Below are 15,306 nucleotides of genomic sequence, written 5' to 3'. Positions count from 1 at the left end.
TTAGCATATTAGGCTGTTATTATATAGGATAGATACTATTTTGCCCCTCCATTACTTTTAGTTGATTTTTAGAAAGAGTGGAAGAGAGAGAGAAACACCAATTGTTTGCCTCCCCTATGTATCTGCCCTGACTGGGAATTGAAATTCCAACCTCTGGGTATAAGAGACAATGCTCCAACCAACAGAGCCACCCAGCCAGGGCCAATTTTTTTTTTTTTTAATATATTTGTATTGATTTCAGACAAGAAGGAAGAGGGAGAAAAGTAGAAACATCAATGATGAGAGAGACTCATTGATTGGCTGCCTCCTGCACGCCCCACACTGGGGATCAAGCCTGCAACCTGGGCATGTGTCCTGAACGGGAATCAGACTGTGACCTCCTGGTTCATAGGTCAATGCTCAAGCACTGTGTCACGCCGGCCAGGCCACTTTTTGTTTTTATTAAAGAACCAGGTATAACAAGATTCTTCTTAGGTTTTCAGATAATTTATCATTTGATACTTAAAGGAAAAAAAATGTGAAAGGATTTGTGTTTTACTTTTTTCTTGTTAATCCTCCCTTGAGGATATTTTTCCCATTGATTTTTTTCTTTCTTTCTTTTTTTTTTTTTTTTTAGAGAGAGCAGGAGGGAGGTGGATAGACAGAAACATCCATGTGAAAGAGACACACATCAATTGGTTGCCTCCCACACCTTCCCGGACTGAGGGAAAGGCATGGAGCCTGAAACCAGGGTACTTACCCTTGACTGGAATTGAGCCCGTGACCCTTCAGTCCAAGGGCTGATGCTCTAACTGCTGAGCAAAACTGGCTAGGGCTGTTTTTTACTTTTAAAGGATTAATTAATATTGTTAATACATAAATGAATCTGTATTTGTGATAGTGCAGGTTTTGTGGGTGTACTGAATAAGATGAACATGAATCAGTAACTATCCAGAATTTTATACTCCTTAAGTCAAAAGCATGTTCTGGTAGCCTTGTTACTTTGAGTAGTTTTTTGTTGTAGGTAAACTTGTATAGATTGACCTGATACCACATTGCTTTTGAAACTAAGATGTTCAGTATCTCATTAGTTATACATTTCTACTTAAATTAACTATAAGTGACTATCTATAAGAACAAAAGCTTAATATGCTAATTAGACCAGAGAGCCAAATGACCTTCCAGATGTCATTCCAGATGTCCTTCCGGATGAAGCAGCCGTGGTGGGGGCCGAGGCAGAGGCAGTTAGGGGTGATCAGGCAGGTAGGCAGAGTGGATAGGGGCAATAAGGCAGGCAGGCAGAGTGGTTAGGGGAAATCAGGCAGGCAATCAAAGGGGTTAGGGGCAATGAGGCAGGCAGGCAAGCGGTTAGGAGTGAACGGATTGCAAGAGGGTGCAGGCCAGGCTGAAGGACCTCCCTTTCCCCATGCACAGATTTTGTGCACTGGGCCTCTAGTACTTGTATATATGGCATGTAGTTGATACAGAATACAGTCATATATAATTGTGTGCTTACAACTTGCAATGCTTTTTCCTTAGGAACCCCAATGATTCCTGTACCAATGAGCATTATGGCTCCTGCTCCAACTGTAAGTATAATTGTTAAGTAAGTAAATTTTTTACTTATTGATTGATTTTAGAGAGAGAGAGAGACATTGATTTGTTTCCCACTTATTTATGCATTCATTGGTTGATTCTTGTATGTGCCCTGACTGGTTATCAAACCCTGCAACCTTAACGTATTGGGACAACGCTTTAACCAGCTGAATTACCCATCCACGGCTGTAAGTATAATTAATTTTGAGGAAATTAGGAGATATGTTAGTGCTTTTAAAACTAAAAAGCTTGATAAACTTAGATAAATTATTTTAAGCATTTAAAATTATAGTAGGAAGGATGTGGACATCCATTTCTATCATACTACTTACTTGATTAAGTAACATTTTCATTCAGCTGTGCATATGTTCCTAAAACTGCTCCCCAGATAGTTTTATGGTTTCTCTCTCATTCTCTAGACTGATTTACATATTAGTTCAGATTTAGGACATTGTCTTTTTCATTATTCCTCATGTTTTGGTTTCCGGAGATAGGAGAATGATATGATATATATGATCTCTTAAAAGAGTGTAAGAATTATCCTAGCAGAAATAAAAGTTTTGAAATGAAATTTTTGTTGAATATAGTTCTGTTCTTTTCCTCCTACCTACCTAATATTTAGCCTTTTCCGAGCTATTTTTTTGTGTGTCTTCTACTATGATACCTTCAAGCTTTGTAGTTTTAATGAAACCTTTCCTCTAGGGAAGTGTTTCATTATTTATTCTTAGGTCTTGAACCTTAATTCTCCACATTCATCAAAGCATCTTAATTAAGAATGTTAATATATTATAACACATGAATAAATAATAACCCTCTTAACTATTATTTAACCAGATATTTCTCTGAGTTCATTGGTAGAATATCAGGCTTCGTTTGGAATTCCACTATGAGAGAGGCTAGATGTTACTTTCAACTGCTTTACTATTTGTGGTTTTGAAAAGTGAGGGGAGTGGTGTTATTCACATTAAAAGGGAGATGTGAAGTAGGTGGACAAATAGGAATCTGCTGTGAGGCAGACCACTAAGAAGATAGGTTCTGCATACTAGGGGGGAGTCCAGCTTTTCTTGCATTAGGCACCAATGTTTGGTCATTTTGGAAAGCTTCCACATGATAGGTACTCTTACTTTCTTACATTTCAGCCTAAGAAAAGATAGCATTTGGAGTTTGGAGCAGCTCCCCCAGTTCACCAGTATTTATTCAGTGCTTATTGTGGGTGTTTTGCTAAATTCACTTCCAGATAAAATGAAGAGTAAGACTATTTCTTCCTTTGGGAACTTTAAAGTTAATAAAGGGACAATAAGCTAGAAATTCAAATAAGTGATAAAGGGTAATTTTAAAGTGTGGGGGAGTGCTATGGGAGTATTTGAATATTTTATAAGAGGTTTAGCAGGGATAATTGAACTTTTATGCTAAACAGAGTACAGTTGTGAAGAAACTTGTGGATGTAGTTGATAATTTTAAATGATTTATGATGTCTTAAACATAAAGTTTCTATCCAAGTTATTTTTGCTTTTCCAAGTTTTTAAGGAAAGGTAATCTAAAAGTGGGACTTTCCTTGTCATGAATGTTTGTATTAATGAAAAATGCTAAGAGCTTTAGATTAAGTATGTAGACCTTTTAATGTGCTACATAGAGGATGGTGCAAAAGTAGGTTTACAGTTGTAAGTGCATGAAACAGTTTATTCTTGCTTTATTATTTATTTATTGTATTTTCCATACGAACAGCTGTAAACCTACTTTTGCCCCACCCTGTATTTACTAATTTAACATTGGTGATTTTAGCCTAATGTTACATTAAACATGATAGGAAGTTTAATTGCCAGATCAAATTTTATTGCCTTTTTTAATTCTAGGTCTTAGTACCCACTGTGTCCATGGTTGGAAAGCATTTGGGAGCCAGAAAGGATCATCCAGGCTTAAAGGCAAAGGAAAATGATGAAAATTGTGGTCCTACTACTACTGTTTTTGTTGGCAACATTTCTGAGAAAGCCTCAGACATGCTCATAAGACAGCTCCTTGCTGTAAGTTAAACTGTTTATTTTTCATTTAAAAGGTTTATTTTTGTTATAAATTTTAAACAAAAAGCAGAAAGAGGACTCTGAATTTGTCTTTGTTTTATTTTGAAAATTTTTAGTCCAGCAATACTTTTGAACAAACAGTACAGTGATTACCCTTGTAACATATTGCTACATTTACTCTCTTTATATACACACACGCTACATACCTTTTTTGAGTAATTTGAGAGTAAGTTGTGATAAGACATTTCATCTCTGAATACTTCTTGTGTTTCCTGAGACCAAAGACATTCTCCTATATGACCATAAAATCATTATTACACTTAAGAAATTTGCCGAAACCGGTTTGGCTCAGTGGATGGAGCGTTGGCCTGCGGACTGGAGGGTCCCGGGTTCGATTCCGGTCAGGGGCATGTGCCTTGGTTGCGGGCACATCCCCAGTGGGAGATGTGCAGGAGGCGGCTGATCGATGTTTCTCTCTCATCGATGTTTCTAACTCTCTATCTCTCTCCCTTCCTCTCTGTAAAAAATCAATAAAAAACATAAATTAAAAAAAAAAAAAGAAAAAAAAAAGAAATTTAAGGACGATACAGTATTGTTAACTAATATACATAGATCTTTTTCTTTTTTAAATAAATTTTATGTATAAGTTATTTATATATTTGTTTGTAAATCCTCATCTGAGGATTTTTTTCAATTAATTTTTTTAAAATATATTTTATTGATTTCTTACAGAGAGGAAGGGAGAGAGACAGAGAGTCAGAAACATCGATGAGAGAGAAACATCGATCAGCCGCCTCCTGCACATCCCCCACCGGGGATGTGCCCTCAACCCAGGCACATGCCCTTGACCGGAATCGAACCTGGGACCTTTCAGTCCACAGGCCGACGCTCTATCCACTGAGCCAAACCGGTTTCGGCTTCAAGTAATTTTTAGGGAGAGTGGAAGAGAGAGGGAAAGACAGAGAAACACCGATGTGAGAGAAACACATCGAACCATTGGTTGCCTCTTGCAACCAAGGTATGTGCCTTTAACTGGAATCGAACCCGGGACCCTAGCCAAACTGACTAGGACTAGATCTTTTTCTTTTCTTTTCTTTTTTTTTTTTGACCAGCTTAACACATTTTTTTAAAATTTTGTTTTATTGCTTAAAATACTACAAAGAATGGTACATATGTCTCCCCTTTTTTCCCCCCTTGACCTTCCCCCGGCCTCCCCTACCCCCCAGTGTCTTATGTTCATTGGCTATGCTTATATGCATGCTCTATTTTTAAAATTTAATTTTCTTTATAATTTCTAAAATAGCATGTTTTTGTTTTTGACCTATGATCCAGTCAAGGATTGTACATCACATTTAATTGTCACACCTTGTTAGACAGCTTCTTTAATAAATTTTATTTATAAGTTATAGTTCCCTTCTCCCCACCTTTTTTTTATTTTGGTTTGCTTGTTTTCTTTGTCTTATGACATTGACTATATATATAGATTTCAGAGAGGGAGGGAGAGATAGAAACATCAGTAGTGAGAGAGAATTATTGATTGGCTGGCTCTTACAGGCCCCCTGCTGGAGATTGAGCCCGCAACCCAAGCACATGCTCTTGACTGGAATCGAACCTGGGACCCTTCAGTCTGCAGGCCGACGCTCTATGCACTGAGCCAAACTGGTTACGGCATCATGTTTTCTTTTAGAAGTGGAATTTCTGTGGTAGGGCATGCTTATCTTCACTTTAACAAGATGATGCTAATTTTCCCAAAAGTGGAACATTGCAAAGACATTTTCAAAAAATCTTCATTGTGATATAATTTATGTACCATAATACAGTATTTTTAGTATATTCAGAAAGTGGCACAAGCACCACTACTAATTCCAGAGCATTTTCATCACTCTAAGTAGATAACCCTGTAACCATTAACAGTCACTTCCCATTCTTTTCTGTAGCCCTTGGCAACCACTATTCTACTTTATGTCTCTATGGATTTGCCTATTCTGGGCATTTTATATAACATAATTATAAATATGTGACCTTTTTAACTTCAGTTAGCATAATGTTTTCAAGGTACATATATATATTATAGTTTGTACTTGTGGCCTGGTGCATGAATTCGTGCACATTGAAAGGAAATTAATTAGAAGAAATAGTTTAATATCGCTATTCACTCTTTCTCTATAATAGAGTGTGAACCAAATTGACGATCGACAATAGCAGATCGAAACACATGCATGCCAGCAAGAGCGTTATTGTGCATGGGCAAGTCAACTTAGCCTTTTATATATAAAGAATAAACTTGCTGCCGAAACCGGTTTGGCTCAGTGGATAGAGCGTCAGCCTGCGGACTGAGGGGTCCCGGGTTCGATTCCGGTCAAGGGCATGTACCTGGGTTGCGGGCATGTCCCCAGTGGGGGATGTGCAGGAGGCAGCTGATCGATGTTTCTCTCTCATCGATGTTTCTAACTATCTCTCTCCCTTCCTCTCTGTAAAAAATCAATAAAATATATTTAAAAAAAAAAAAAAAGAATAAACTTGCTTAGTTAGACCTGCTTTCTGATTTAGATAAACTTTTTCCAGCCCAGCGAAGCACCCCAACTTCTCTTTCAGGTAATTGTCACCAACATAGTAGTAAATAACAAAGGGTAAAATATTTAACTACAGCAGTGTTTGACTATATTCTGTGCAGTGAGAAAACCTGAAGTCATTTTCAAGGTCCACCATTCCTTTCTTCTTTTTAGTCGGGTCAAGTTTCTAAGCTTTCTAAATCTCTGTTTTCCGGCTAATGAAAAGAAAATAGGATTCCACTGAGTCTCCTATCTACCTACTCCAGGGCTTCTGTGATGAGGATCAAATGAAATGAGGCACGGGAAAACGCTTCACAGACATTTGGTTAAAGTTTAAAATGTTTCCACCTGGCTATGAAGCAAGTCGTATTCCTGGGCTGAAGAAACCGCAAGGAGGCTAGTCGCTAGGGAGAAGAAGCTGGGCGTTGCTACGTGACGTTATTGCCCAGCACCCACAGCCACCATTTCTGGGCTGGGCTGGGCTGTGGGCTGCATTTTGTACTATGGGGTCTTGGCAGCGTAGGCTGCAATTTGGTGGGCTGGTGCTCCAAGATGGTGGCGGGACCTGTGTCCCACTTGGGGAAAGCTGAGTGTTGCTTTGTGGGTGCCAGGTCCACTGTGCCATTTATCTGTGCGCATCACGGCAGCTCCTGCATGGAGAGTCTGCCCCTTGGTGGTTAGTATGTGTCATAGCGACCTGTCGGAAGGTGGGAAGGATACTTAGCATACAGACAGTCCTCGTTTGCATTGGACTCGATGTTCCTCGTTTTGTGGTTACATTGCATCACCATCTCTCATTTATTTGTAAAAAAAAAAAAAAACGTTCCGTCATTTCGACGTATGTACATATATGCTTTATGTTTCTTATTATTTACTGTATTTACCACAAGTAAAGGTCAGGGATTGTTATCTTTAAAATTTTTTTACTATTTCACTTCATTACTGCTGTGTATGTGCTCCATGTGGGTGACATAGGTGCTTATGTAGGTGGGCTCCGACTTACGGCAAAAGGCAAAAATCCTCGCGCTGTAGGAATGGCTCTCCAACGTACCCGAGGATTAGCCTTTTATGTAGATAGATTGGTATTTCATTCCCTTTTATGGCCTGATAGTGTTCCATTTAATGGCTCTACCATATTTTGTTTACTCATTCATCAGTTAATTTACAATTAGTTTGTTTCCACCTTTTGGTTACTATGAATACTGGTACTAAGAATATTTGTGTACAAGTTTTTGTATGGAGATGTGTATATTTTTTCAGTTTGAAATATCCCTTCTAAAAACTTGTTCTTGATTTATATGTGCAACAGAGTGCTTTGTTTTTAAGCTTTCTTTGGATTCCTAAATTGATCTCTTTTCTGCCTTTTATTTCTCTTCCACTTTTAGGTGTTCCCTTAAATGTCTGGTGATCCTAGATTGTTTGTCATGTTTAAGAGTTAGGGATTAGGCTGTAACCGGTTTGTATCAGTGGATAGAGCATCAGCCTGCGGACTGAAAGGTCCCAGGTTCGATTCCGGTCAAGGGCATGTACCTTGGTTGCGGGCACATCCCCAGTAGGAGGTGTGCAGGAGGCGGCTGATGGATGTTTCTAACTATCTCTCTCCCTTCCTCTCTGTAAAAAATCAATAAAATATATTAAAAAAAAAAGAGTTAGGGATTAAAAGGCTTTTTTATACTGGGTTTGTAAAATGTTAGCCATTATTTTAAGCAATCTAACCAACAGCCAGTTGTATTAAATATTCATATGTGGAGGTTTTTTTCTTTGAGGCTGGTTATTTTCTCTAGAAAATTTGGTTCATGCCTCATGAGTATATGGGTTGGGGTTGAAGGGCTAATTTTAAGCATTCCTTTTTTAAATACATTTTTATTGATTTCAGAAAGGGAGAGAGAGATAGAAATATCAATGATGAGAATTATTGATCAGCTGCTTCCTGTACATCCTCCACTGGGGATCCAGCCCACAACCCAGGCATGTGCCCTGACCAGGAATCAAACCGTGACCTCTTTCGTAGGTTGATGACCAACCACTGAGTCACACAGGCCAGGCTCAAACATTTCTTTTTTTTTTTTTTTCCAAGCATTTCTTATACTTTTACCTTTTTTCCTTGTTACCCACTCGATATCTTATCCAAACTTTCATTCGTATCTGGTGCTTCATATCACAAGCTTGTGTGTTCACCTTCTTCAGACTAAACTCTTCCTGTTTTCTGGGAGTGGGGACTAAGGTAGTTACTTGAGAAGAACTTTGACTTTATGCTGTATTTATATTGTTAGGCAAGCACCTGTTTTTATTCAGCTTCATGTTTCAACCCCATTTTCCGGTCTACCTTATTTTTATTTTTTTATTGAGAGAGAGAGAGAGGCAGAAACATCGATTTCTTGTTCTACTTATTTATGCATTCACTGATGGTTTCTTGTATGTGCCCTGACTGGAGATGGAACCTGCAACCTTAGCATATTTGGATGGTGCTCTACCCAACTGAGTTACACAGCCAGGGCCACCCTCCCCCACTTTTTGTTGACCTCTAGATCTACTTGGCTTTGTAGAATCACTTTAGCCTTTCTTTTTCACCAGTATCTGCCTCTGTAGTGATAGCTTTCTTCGCTCTATAGCAGTGGTTCTCAACCTTCCTAATGCCGTGACCCTTTAATACAGTTCCTCATGTTGTGGTGACCCCCAATTTCATTGTTACAAATTGAACATAATTAAAGCATAGTGATTAATCACAAAAACAATCTGTAGTTATATATGTTTTTTCCGATGGTCTTAGGCGACCCCTGTGAAAGGGTCGTTCAACCCCCAAAAGGGGTCGCGTCCCATAGGTTGAGAACCGCTGCTCTATAGGATGAGTTACCATCCATCATTTTGTTTAATATTTTGTTGAATTTTGCTGCTGTTTCTCATGCAGTGTTAGACTTCAAGTGTTTTTACCTTTTATATTATTTGATTATAAAAACAAAGAGAAAAAATATTTTAGTGGTTTCTCTGAAGGGAGATGTGAAACATTTACATTCAGCTTTGACAGGCAAACCAGGTATTTTCTAGAAGTAATTTTTTTAAACCTACTTGTTTTTTAATAATTAGAAATAATGTTTTAAAATTGAAAAGGGAAAAAAGTTGTAATAAAGTCCCACCCATCACACAACCTGCCCCTTAACATTTTGGAATATTTCTGATCATTTTATGAAAATTCACTTTGTTTTTTTCATAATTAAAATCTTACTGTATATCTGCAATTTCATGTCCCATGTTTTGCATCCCATATCAAGCACTTTCGCATGTCACTAAAACTTTCTAATATATACATGTATTTTAAAACAAAATCTTTATGACTTTAATTGAATTTACTATAGTTTTGACTATTATAACTTGGGCATTGATATATATATATTTGTAGGATAAATAATGCTGTAATATTTCTAATTTATTAAAACAATTTTCTGCAAATAAGAATCAGTAAGAATTTATATTTTTCTTTGAAATAATTTGTTATATATTTCATATAATAGATTTGTAGGAACTGAGAATTTCAAGAAACTTAGTTGCTAATTGATCTTTTTTTGCTTCTATTTTTTTCTTAGTGCTAATAGAGTTGTGCTCTTATTTGCATTTTAAGTTAATTTTGTTAAGTGGTAACATTTTTTTTTTTCCTTTTTAAGAAATGTGGCTTGGTTTTAAGCTGGAAGAGAGTACAAGGTGCATCTGGAAAACTTCAAGGTAGGTTCTTTTTTCTTTATTTATTGAGATCATTAAGTAATTACTGGCTTGTTTCACCTCACTTCACTTACAGTAATTTTAGACGTCCTTAGGATATGTCACACTAAAAATGTATGGTTAAATTTACTGTTTTAGGTTCACTCAGAATAGTTTCTTTCTGTATGGTTACGTTATTAACTTATGTAAATGTTTAGATTTACTTGTTTAATTTTACTTCCAAATTTTAGGTTACTCTATTTTTTTAAATTTTTATTATTATTTTTAAATATATTTTTATTGATTTCAGAGAGGAAAGGAGAAGGAGAGATAGAAACATCAATGATGAGAGAGAATCATTGACCTGCTGCCTCCTGCATGCCCCCCACTGGGGATTGAGCCCACAATCCGGGCATGTGCTCTTGGCTAGAATTGCACGTGGGACCTTTCAGTCCACAGGCGGACGCTCTTTCCACTGAGCCAAACGAGCTAGGGCTGGGTTACTCTTTTTAAATTTAATTTTGTTTCAATATCTCTGATATAAAGTCATGATAATAATAGTAAGACTAGTTATTAAAATGAAAGATACAGAAAAAAATTAGATGAATAACCAGCATAAGAGATTGTTACTTCTGTAGTTTAACTTCTCAGAAAAATGTTGTATTTATGTTGAATAAATGAGAACAGCCTATTCTCATTTATAGCTGTTAGGAAGTCTGGATGGATTGAGTTCATGACATAATGAACAGTCATGAAACGTGCTGAATTTGTTAACTATATTATCAGCACTTCTAATAAGTAGTAGTTTGCCTGGTTAGAATTTTTCTTTTTCCCCTGTTTTTATCTTTGTTCTTTTGGTTAAGGGTGTAAAAGTGAAACCCTTTTCAAAGGAAATTGAAGGAAAGGGTGGAGTGACAACATGAATAATCCTTGTATTACAATATTTGATCTCTTAATGATTTTAACTTTTCATAAATACTCTTCATCTATCAGTATTATAGTGATATTTTACTAATTCTTTACATCTATTGCTAGCCTTTGGATTCTGTGAGTATAAGGAGCCTGAATCTACCCTCCGTGCACTCAGGTTATTGCATGACCTGCAGATTGGAGAGAAGAAACTGCTTGTTAAAGTTGATGCAAAGACAAAGGCACAACTGGATGAATGGAAAGCAAAGAAGAAAGCTTCTAATGGGGTATGTTTTCCATAGTGTTATCTTCTCTAGACCAAATGTGCTCTTTCAGTGTAAATACTTATTATAAGTGAATCTAATATGGGGCTTTACAATCCCATCATGCCTGTGACTACTAACATGCAGGAGGGTATTTTATAGTTTATAGTTATTTTAAGTCTTTTATCTACCCATTGAGGGTGGATGACTGTTGGTTTGCTTGTTCCAGGTTGGGATGAAGGTAGTAAGGGAGGCTGGACAAGGTTAACTTGCCAGAGAAAACATTGGTACAGACTATTCCAAACAGAGCTAACTCATTAAGGCAGCTTTGTAAGTAAGTACAAAATATATTTCAACCTACACAATTTTTATTAGTTGCCCTCTCTTTTAGAAGTATACAGGTTCTAAAATACTGAAAATAAGTCTTATTTTCCTCAGGTGGGTGGCTATATAAAGCTAACCTAAAGAAAAGGAATTTTTATATATTGTATTGTAATGTATACATTACTACCTCAACAAAGCAAAAAATAGCTAAAATCTGAGTTTGTGTTTCTTTGTTATTCCTTTCTTCCTACTTCCTTTTGGCACCTCAAGCAGACCAGATCCAATATAGATTTATTATTTTTCTGTTTACAAAAACAAAACAGCCTTTTGTTCTCTTCAAACTTTTATTATCATTTAAAATAGAAATAGCTTTCTTGTATATTCTTTGTAAAAAAGATTCATCAATTAAAGCAAACTATAAAAAAGAAATTATCACCCATATAATCCCATCACCTTTGGTAACCACTGTAGATATTTTGTTTTTTGGTTTGTTTTTTTAAAATATACTTGTATTGATTTCAGAGAAGAAGGAAAGGGGAGAGGTGGAAACATCATTGATGAGAGAGAATCATCAATTGGCTGCCTCCTGCATGCCCCCTACCGGGGGATCAAGCTTGCAACCCGGGCATGTGTCCTGATGGGAAATCAAACTGTGACCTCCTGGTTCATAGGTCTACACTCAATCACTGAGCCATGCCTTCTGGGCATGTAGACATTTTGGTTCCATGTTTTTCCAGACAGCTTTCTGGGTTGATGAATATAGTTTTGATTGGAATATGTGTATTTTTCCTTCATAAATACATGATTAAATTTTAAAGTATTGTTTTGTAATTAGCTTTTTTCCCATGTTTCCTTGGACTTTTAATAATTTAACTTATTTCTCTGCATTTAGTTTCCTCTCTCATCTGACTGTTTACAGTACTGGCTATATTTCCAAAACATAATTATAAGTATGCCTACTTCCTGCTCATCCATCCTTAATGGTTTTGAATTTCTTACTGTTTGCTGCAGTTTACCTTTCTAGTGTCTCCCATTCATCCCCTTCCATTCAGTCATGTATCCATACAAACTTAACTTGTGCTTTGCTGACATCTCAAGTCCTTGTTGCCCATTCACATAGTGTAATTAAAATGTTACTTGCTTCATCATATCTAACCCTTGATTCCTCTCAAGCAGAATTAAATTTTCTCTTCCTATATCAAGCAGTTTTGTTCTGCTGTTAAAGTCAGTCTGCTTTGTAGTACATATTGTTTGTATTTCTCTGCCTCTCACTGCCTCTTATACCCAGTTTCATTCTTCTATCCTCCTCCATTCTCTGATTACAAGATAGAAAGGGCAGTAACTTCACAGAGTGTGTCCCTTTATCTTGTACCTCCCCAGAACCTAGTATAATGTCTTGCCCATAGCAAAAACGGAATAAGCATTTAGTGAATAGAAAATGCACGATTTTTTGTGGCTCATTTAACTTGTAAATCACCATTAGCCAGAGCAAACACAATTTTAATTTGGGTATATCTTCAAGAATGGAAATAAAGCCACCCCCAATAAAAACAATTTTTTCAGATAAATTGAAATTTTAAAAAATTAATAGGCATGACTCCTATGTATACTTGGCATGGTGCCCAGGTGTTTTAAGTCATATGACAAATACATTATTTTTCTAGAATGTAAGTTTTCCTCAACAATGGGGATTTAAAAAATGTCAAGCAATTGTCAGAAAATTTTTTTTAAAGTAACTTAGACAGGTATAACTATACTGTGGAGTAGATTGCAGATTTGTCATGATTTTCCAAGATGAAATATGAGAGGTTACTTGTTTTTACTCCTTTATTGATTTCTTGGAGAAATTTAGAAAATAGTGGCTTAAGGTGGATGATAGGAGAATAAGACTTTGAGAAACTTGTGTGTTACTTTATTCAGGCATTTTTCTGGCTCCCAGGCAGAAAGGAAAAAACACAGTTAGTTGGGTAGTTCTCGTTGACTAAAAGAAATCACAAAACACCACAAGCTCATCTAGAAAGAGATTTTTCTGACCATAATTTTTAACAGGATTTATGTGTCTTGTTTAATGGCTTGATTGAAAGCTTTCATTTAGATTTTTCAGAATTTGTATAAGCAATTCTTTCACTTTTAGTAAAAATTAGTTCATTTGAAGTAACCATGTTCATCTATTCCATGTCCTGTTGCTTTTTGGCTATTCAGCAATAGAGGTAGAGCTATCTGCTTGAATGTCACAGTTAGTGGTTGTTCATGTTCAAGAATGAATTCTGACAAGTGTTGAAAGTACAGATAATCTCTGGAAGGAGACACTTACGTTAAACTTTAGTTGATCGATGCTATAGGTAGGAGTACCTTCACATCTCTGCCTGTCAGTCTGGCCAAACCCACATTTCCTCCAAAGAAAGAGCTCTGCGTTTGCCCAAACAAGTTCTTCTTTCGGATTCTAGAGGTCGGAGCCAGAGAGGCCTAGCAGGGCTGTTTCCCACCTTTACAACCAGTAGCTTTGTTACTGAAGCTCTTACATTTTTCTGAAAAGAGCTTATTTTGTTGCGTTTTTTTCACACTTCTTTACCATTTTAAGTTTTAAGAAGAGAGGAATTGAGAGTAACGGAAAATTATCCAGTGTTTTGAGGTCAGTCTCTAAATTTTGTGTTTTGAACTGGATTAATTCCTTAACTGGGAGATTTGAAATAAAACCTAGAAATGATAATAATAATAGTACCACAGTAGAAGCCAATAATTATTTTTTAATTGTCTAAAGTTTTACATTTGTCTTCTTTTTCCCCAATTGACCCCCCCCCCCCCCCAGCCATTCCCACCCTAGGCAAGCCCCCACCGCCTCAGTGCCTGTGTCCATTAGATAAGCTAATATGCATTCATACAGTCTTTGGGTTGCTCTCTAACACCATCCCCCCCCCCCCCCCCCCCGCCCATTTGTCTCTGGATCTATTCTTGTGAAGCCAGTAATTTTTTTCACATCAACACATGTAACAATCTAGACTTCTTTTAAAAAATAATAAAGTTTTACAAATAGTTGCCTATTTGTGAGAAGCATTACAACATGAGTTTTATGTTTTTTTTTTAATGTTACATTTGCAAGTCATGGGAATAAAGACTTGTGCAGTATTTACAGTTGATTTTTTTCTTAGTATGTATATGATTTTTTCTTAAAAATAATTTTAAATTGATTTTTAGAGAGAGGAAGGGAGAGGGCTGTGGAGAGAGAAACATCGATGAGACAAGAACATCATCGATGGGCTACCTCTGGCACACCTCACACTGGGGATCGAGCCTGCAACCTGGGCATGTGCTCTGGCTGGGAATTGACCTCTTGGTTCCTAGGTTGATGCTCAACTGCTGAGCCACACCAGCTGGGCAGTATATGATTTTTATAAGTGGCATTCCCACATTATAGTCATTTTAGAGAGCAGGGGTGGGGGGAAAAGAAGCCATTGTTTCACCTCTGACCTGTGTGATGCTTGCATTTAATTGTACTAAACTGTCTTAGTGCTTTTTGTTCCTTTCACCTATATGTGCTTTTTGATTTTAAATAGTGGCTAGCATAGTGTACATAAAATTATATTTTGCTTTTTTCACATAATTACATTTTCAACTGTTGAGTTAGGAAATATTCTTAGTTTGTGCAAGTATTGAGCAAGACAGTCTGAAAAATTGGGAAAGCTTGGCAGATGTTTTGTGCAGTATGTTAGTCCTGTGATTTAATCTTCCTATAGCTGGGTAGGGGTCAAAATATTAGCTACCAAGGGTAGAAAGGGAAAGAAATGATAAAAATTTATTTTATAAAGCTAAGAGCAAAATCAGGTCTGCATTTAATAGAACCTCAGAGATGTGTGTTTTTTTAATTAAAAAATATTTGTATTGATTGCAGAGAGGGAGAGAGGGAAACATCAATGATGAGAAAGAATTATCCATTGGCTGCCTCCTGCATGCCCCCTACTAGGGATCAAGCCT

General features: G+C 36.7%; 1 protein-coding gene across 9 annotated transcripts in view; it reads left to right on the top strand.

Moving 5' to 3' along the window:
• RBM25 (RNA binding motif protein 25) overlaps nucleotides 1–15,306 on the top strand; it is a 45,228-nt gene that overhangs the window by 8,363 nt on the left and 21,559 nt on the right. For 7 of the 9 annotated variants that reach the window (XM_059691650.1, XM_059691624.1, XM_059691633.1 and 4 more), the window contains 5 exons: nucleotides 1,519–1,568; nucleotides 1,743–1,763; nucleotides 3,429–3,596; nucleotides 9,805–9,862; nucleotides 10,874–11,034. In XM_059691650.1, coding sequence (XP_059547633.1) covers nucleotides 1,519–1,568; nucleotides 1,743–1,763; nucleotides 3,429–3,596; nucleotides 9,805–9,862; nucleotides 10,874–11,034 — 458 coding nt within the window. The remainder of the gene's footprint in view (nucleotides 1–1,518; nucleotides 1,569–1,742; nucleotides 1,764–3,428; nucleotides 3,597–9,804; nucleotides 9,863–10,873; nucleotides 11,035–15,306) is intronic. The other 2 variants (XM_059691642.1, XM_059691658.1) reach the window with 1 other exon arrangement.

This window comes from Myotis daubentonii, chromosome 1 (genome assembly GCF_963259705.1).
Source record: "Myotis daubentonii chromosome 1, mMyoDau2.1, whole genome shotgun sequence".
In the NCBI taxonomy this organism is placed as follows: domain Eukaryota; kingdom Metazoa; phylum Chordata; class Mammalia; order Chiroptera; family Vespertilionidae; genus Myotis; species Myotis daubentonii.
This window is presented reverse-complemented; position numbering and strand designations above follow the sequence as displayed.